This window comes from Citrus sinensis, chromosome 7 (assembly GCF_022201045.2).
Source record: "Citrus sinensis cultivar Valencia sweet orange chromosome 7, DVS_A1.0, whole genome shotgun sequence".
NCBI lineage: Eukaryota > Viridiplantae > Streptophyta > Magnoliopsida > Sapindales > Rutaceae > Citrus > Citrus sinensis.
The window spans coordinates 10,190,603-10,197,193 of record NC_068562.1 but is presented as its reverse complement, the minus strand read 5'-3'; the positions used below and the strand labels follow the sequence as shown (position 1 = coordinate 10,197,193).

Sequence of the window (6,591 nt, the reverse complement as noted above, 5' to 3'; positions counted from 1 at the left end):
AGCTGAACTGTCTGTTAGTGAGCGTAATTGAAATTGACAAAAAAGAAGGAAAACAAAGTCTTATAATTAAAAATGCCTAATTAATTCTAACTAGACTTAACAACTGCATTGAATTTGAAGGTTAAAAAAAACAAAAAGATGCCATATCTTATCCCGCCCTAAGGTGCTCCGTTTTCTTTATTTTTCAGTAATCAAGTTATTCGATCTCAATCATATTTAAAAGAGGCTTAAAAAAAAAAATTGACTTTAGAGAGTTTGTCCGATTGACTTTACGAAACAAAGGATTAGTACATTTACTTACTACTTAAACAATTCATAAGAGTGAGTGTATAATATTCTAAAGTGGAGTATTTTGTCTTAAGACTATATTACAACATATAAATTCTATCTATATATTTCGGCTTGCAGCTCTTTGAACAATTATTAAAAGGAGAAGAAAACAGTCCATAAACTTTTTAGGTCAGAAATATGATGGTGAGACCGAGTCTCTTTAAAAGAGAGGGCGTTTGATTTAAACGGTCGTTATTTAATATCCACTTGAATTTTCTTGTTCATCTGTCTTCATTATGCAGATTCTCAGAATTATATATACACACGCACGCACGCACGCACGCACACGCTTGTGTCTACAATCTAGTGATTCCTTGCATTCCCAAGCAAAAAACATATAAACTTGTGTCTACATTCTCTCATGGAGCCAAATGCAGGTTTCATCCTCCATTGTGTGATTCTTTTATTAGTCATAGCAGCTGCAAAAAACATTACCACAGACCAACAAGCTCTTCTTACCCTGAAAGCTGATTTAATTGATGATCCTAGCAGCCTTTTGGCCAAAAACTGGACCTCAAGTACCTCTGTTTGTAGCTGGATAGGCATCACTTGTGATGTTCAAAGGCATAGAGTCACGGGCTTCAATATTTCTTACTTTGGTCTAGGAGGCACCATTCCGTACCAAATCGGAAACCTTTCTTCACTTGAAACACTTGATCTTAGCCATAACCAGCTTTCGGGTACAATTCCTTCCTCCATCTTCACCATATCAACACTGAAAATGCTTTCTTTGTCGTTCAATGATTTGTCCGGAGCCATACCAAAAGAAATCGGCAACTTGACCATGCTCAAGAAGTTAGGTCTTGGATATAACAAACTCCGAGGTATATGTTCACATGGTTTATGTAAATGTTTCTTAAGCTTAGTTGTAATAAATCATTAACACATGGTTGTTTAATTTTAGGTGAAATTCCTCAGGAGTTGGGTAATCTTGCAGAATTGGAGCTGGTATCGCTAACAAATAACTTTTTAAGTGGAACTATTCCTTCAACTATCTTCAATCTTTCTTCTCTATCAACTGGTATGGATTTTTCGAATAACAGCCTAACAGGCAGCCTCCCTGATGACATGTGTCGACGTCTTCCTCTTATTAAAGGATTGTACATGTCCAATAATAAATTGACTGGTCCAATCCCAAACAACATATGGCAGTGTAAAGAGCTTATTGTCGTTTCATTGGCATATAATCAATTCACGGAACGTATACCAAGAGGCCTTGGGAACCTGACCTCGCTCAAAAGTCTCTATCTTGGCTTCAACAACTTGACTGGTATGTACCTTCGAGCCACTATTAATGTTTTATATTGTTAGTAATTAAACATATCTTATAAGTAGCACAAATGCATGCACATTCTTTCTGAAATAACTGGGAAATTTTGAGAGTGTTTGCTTGCATACATGTTCACAGGTGAGATACCATACGAAATGGGAAATCTTCGTAATCTAGAAATATTGGGGCTTCAATTAAACAAGCTAGTTGGTTTTGTACCTACTTCAATCTTCAATTTGTCGGCAATGAAAACACTTGCTCTTCCATCTAATGCTCTCTCGGGAAGTCTTCCATCAAGTATAGACCTAGTAAGACTTCCAAACTTGGAGATAATTTCCTTGGCGGGTAACAATTTCAGTGGCATAATTCCAAGCTTCATCTTCAATGCTTCTAAGCTCTCCGTTCTGGAATTGGGAGAAAACTCTTTCTCAGGATTTATTCCCAACACTTTAGGCAATTTAAGAAAACTTGAGTGGCTTCGCTTAAGTTATAACTTCTTGACGTCTTCTACTTCTGAATTGAGCTTTCTCTCCTCTTGGGCAAATTGCAAGAATTTAAAACTCCTAGACTTATCAAATAATCCAATAAATGGAGTCCTGCCAAGTTCCATAGGAAATCTTTCTCTATCCTTATCACGAATCTTCATCTCCAACTGCAGCATTCGCGGTACCATTCCTAAAGAGATTGGCAATCTAATCAACTTGAGAGAGCTAGGTTTATGGGGGAATGAATTGATTGGATCAATTCCAATTACATTCGGCAAGCTACAGAATCTCCAAGGTTTAGATCTTGTAAATAATAAATTAGAAGGACCAATCCCAAATGGTCTTTGCCAATTAGCTAGACTATCTGTGCTTTACATGGATGGCAACAAGCTTTCTGGACCGATTCCTCCATGCATAGGTGATCTAACTTCTTTAAGACTACTCTCATTAGCTTCTAACGAGCTAAATTCTGTTATCCCCTTCACTTTCTGGAATCTTAAAGACATCTTAAGCCTTAATTTTTCATCAAACTTTTTAAATGGGTCTCTTCCAGAAGATATTGGAAATTTGAAGGTTGTGGTGATAATAGATTTGTCGAGGAATAATTTATCGGGAGATATTCCAACTGCAATTGGAGGGCTAATGAATCTACAAGATCTCTCCCTAAGAGATAACGGATTGCAGGGTTCAATTCCTAAATCAATCGGTGGCTTGGTTAGCTTGGAGTCCTTGGATTTATCAAATAATAGTCTCTCTGGGAATATTCCAACTTCTATGGAGAAACTCTTATACCTCAAAGATTTAAATCTCTCTTTCAATAAACTAGAAGGTGAGATTCCTCGAGGAGGACCTTTTGCTAACTTCTCAAATAGATCATTTATGGGAAATGATTTATTGTGTGGTTTAGCCCAAGTGCAAGTCCCTGTTTGCAAAAGTGGCAATAGTAGCTCTCATCGGAAATCAAGAAAAAATACTATTCTTCTTGGAGTTCTTTTGCCTTTGAGTACTGTGTTCATAATCGCAGTCATACTGGCTGTTAGATATGCGATGATCTCCAGATGTCAAGAAAAAAACGCCAAACAGTCAAACATTGAATCTAATATGTTACCGCAGGCAACAAGGAGAAGATTCTCCTACAAGGAACTTTTGCAAGCAACAAATCAATTTAATGCAAGCAACCTAATTGGCACTGGAGGCTTTGGTTCGGTTTACAAAGGGAGTTTTTTAGATGGGATGGAGGTTGCAATAAAGGTATTTCACTTGCAACTTGAAGGAGCATTGAAGAGTTTCGATGTCGAATGTGAAGTCCTAAAAAGTGTGCGTCATCGAAACCTTGTGAAAATCATCAGCAGCTGTACAAATAATGATTTTAAGGCGCTGGTGTTAGAATACATGCCCAATGGGAGCCTAGAGGATTATTTGTATTCCAACAATTTTAGTTTTGATATTTTGCAGAGACTGAGCGTAATAATTGATGTTGCATTAGCTTTGGAATATCTGCACTTTGGTTATTCAAATCCTGTGGTCCATTGCGACATAAAGCCTAGCAATGTATTATTAGACAAAGATATGGTTGCACATTTGAGTGATTTTGGTATTGCAAAGCTCTTAAGTGGAGAAGAGTCCATGAAACAGACACTAACACTTGCCACAATAGGATACATGGCACCAGGTTTGTTCTAAACTTCACATTGTGTTCATTTTTAATTATGTTATGTTGGGTTTTCAATTTTTTTCTTGTCAGAGTATTATATGAATTATTAGACTTTGAAATTGATTTGACCTGTAGAGTATGGAAGAGAAGGACAGGTATCAACAAAAGGTGATGTGTACAGCTATGGAATTATGTTAATGGAAATATTTACAAGGAAGAAACCCACAAATGAAATGTTTTCTGGAGAGATGAGCTTAAGAGACTGGGTTAATGACTCATTACCCATTTCAGTCGCGAATGTTGTGGACATAAATCTGATGAGTAGAGAAGACAAATATTTTACTGCAAAGGAGTTATGTGTATCATCTATCTTGAGTTTAGCTATGGAGTGTACGAGCGAATCACCTGAGATGAGAATCAACGCAAAAGAAATTATAGCTAGAGTGGTTCAAATTAGAGACACATTGCTTGCAAACATTGAAATGGTCGGAGCATAAGTGTCTCAGATATATGTATTTATTTTTTTTGGAAAATGTGTTTTAATCCTTGTGTACAATGAATACCCTCTACCTGTAGAGAATAACAGTACGCTCTCCTTTTTCGATTTCCTAAAAGTAGAGTCGATATCTTGTCTTCATTAGAGATTGGTTCTTCTTCACCTAATAATTTTCTGGTAAGTTGCTAGATGTGCCGAGAATTATCTGATATTTTTCCTTCAATACCAGTAAACCAAGATACTCTATAAATGCCCCAATTGGGCTTTGGCCTATTCACTAAATCATTGTTTTTTAGAGAGGTGCTGTTGGCAAACCTAACTTAATTTTCTTTACAAATTTACCCCGAATTAAAAAATCTCCTGCACACAGTTTGATGAATATTTAAAATGTTGTCCACTCTACTGGTGGTAAAATCAGTCTAGACTGATTAAAATAAATCTTTTCTTTTATGTAAATCAGGCCTAAACCGCTCATAATTTTTAAATTGAAAACGACTTGGCGTATCTTTTGCCGTGCTAGCTGGGTTGTGTGATTTGGCTTTTTGAAACAAAGTTAAGGTTTTCAGCTTTTAATTGGATAAAGTAAGCTTGGTATGTATACAGCTTGATTTAATTAATTTATACTTTTCATGTAAAAAATAATTTGTTTTATTCAGAGCTCCCTTTTTGCAATATCATGTCTTTCGATTCGTTAGTAAAATTTCTTTGCAGCGAAAAATTGTTTTATTTCCTGACCGATTTCGTAGCTTTGAGAATTTTGCGGTAACGCACAATGTTTTGTGATGAATTCTCTCCTAATCATAAAGTAATGAGGACGATGTGGTAAAAAAAAAATAATTTTAATTGCAATGAAAAAAGAATCATGCACCGAGTCTATTTAGAAGGTATATATGCACTATTTTGGCAAATCTGAAATTTTCCATGCAAATTGGCTTGATAAATTGGAGGTTGGTGGCACAAATATTTGGCAAATCAGAACGGCACCAAATAGCCATTGATTTTTTTGCCATTGCTTGGCCTATAAATAGAAAGCAGAGGAAGAGCTTTAAAATCCATCCAAAATCCCACATTTGAGAACAATTGTAAGTGACGCAATTTAAGAGATTTAAGAGAGTTTTTATTCGAGTGTTCTAGTAAGGATATAATTAGGTGTATTGGGATTTTGGATTTTGAGAGTTTTCCACACTTTTGTAAATTCTCATTTATTAGTAAAATTATCTTTTAGTTTTTGTCCGTGAACATAGGTTTTACGCTGAATCACATAAATTGTTGTATCTTATTTTCTTTACATTTGTTTATCACCACATTTACATTTCTCCAAAGTCGTAGTTATCGTAATATTGATAATTACTCAACTCACTCTTCCGCAACAATAAGAATTTACATAAAGTTTACAGGAAATCCCCTGGATGGCATACTTCCAAGGTCAATAGGTAGTCTCTCTCTTTCCTTGGGAAAATTTATCATTAGTAGCAATGTTAGAGGCAGCATTCCTCAACAAGTCAGCAACCTGACCAACTTAACATTAAAGAACGAATCCTCACTAGAACACCCAAGTAGAAGCTCTCTCAATGACTAGGGGTCTTGTAATGATAAGAAGAGGTCTCATAAAATTATCTCAGTTTTTAACACGCTTAGATTTAAGAGACAACAAACTGAATGGATCAATTTCAAGTTCTTTCGGTAGTTTATAGAAACTACAAAGTTTGACTCTTGGATATAATGAATTAAAAGGATCAATCGCGAACTATCTGTATTTGGCTAGACTATCTGAGTTGAATTGGGCGGTAATAGGCTTTCTGGATCAATCATTGCGTGCTAAGGCAAACTCACTACTCTAAGGAAACTCTCACAGGATCCAATGAGTTAACTTATATACATGACACTTTAACTTATAATCGAATTTTTTTGCGAGACCTCTTCCATTTGAGATTGGAAAATTGACGGATCTGATGGCAATAGATTTGTCAAGGAATAAATTATCAGGTGATATTCCAATCACAATTAAAGGGCTAAAGAATCTACAATTTCTCTACTTGGTGTATAACGAATTGCATAGCTAACTTCCTCAACTCAATCATTTAGTGATTTGATAAGCTTGAACAGCTTGGACTTGTCTAATAATATTTTTGCTAGAGTAATTCCTGTTTTGTTGAAGAAACTCGTATATCTGGAGTATTTAAATCTATCCTCCAACAATTTGGAAAGAGAAATTCCCACAGGAGATCTTTTGTAAACCTTTTCAGCTAAAAAGTTTATGAAAAATAATTTATTGTGTAGTTCACCCAACCTACAAGTCCTTAAATGCGAAAGCAGCAAAACTAGAACAGATGGATCAAGAAAACATGTTATTACG

General features: G+C 35.6%; 1 protein-coding gene across 1 annotated transcript; it reads left to right on the top strand.

The window, feature by feature from the left end:
- Positions 1-691: 691 nt before the first annotated feature.
- LOC102609898 (LRR receptor-like serine/threonine-protein kinase EFR) lies at positions 692-3,882 on the top strand. Its single transcript, XM_025100639.2, has 3 exons — positions 692-1,154; positions 1,235-1,600; positions 1,739-3,882. The coding sequence occupies exons 1-3, from the start codon at positions 692-694 to the stop codon at positions 3,766-3,768; spliced, it is 2,859 nt and encodes a 952-aa protein (XP_024956407.2). The 3' UTR covers positions 3,769-3,882.
- Positions 3,883-6,591: the final 2,709 nt, after the last annotated feature.

What these genes read in the sequence shown, in the direction of transcription:
- LOC102609898 (XM_025100639.2), top strand. Translation starts at nt 692, where the DNA reads ATGGAGCCAAATGCAGGTTTCATCCTCCATTGTGTGATTCTTTTATTA. An exon ending in TGGATATAACAAACTCCGAG is followed by an intron (nt 1,155 to 1,234) that starts GTATATGTTCAC and finishes GTTTAATTTTAG; the next exon opens with GTGAAATTCCTCAGGAGTTG. An exon ending in TGGCTTCAACAACTTGACTG is followed by an intron (nt 1,601 to 1,738) that starts GTATGTACCTTC and finishes ACATGTTCACAG; the next exon opens with GTGAGATACCATACGAAATG.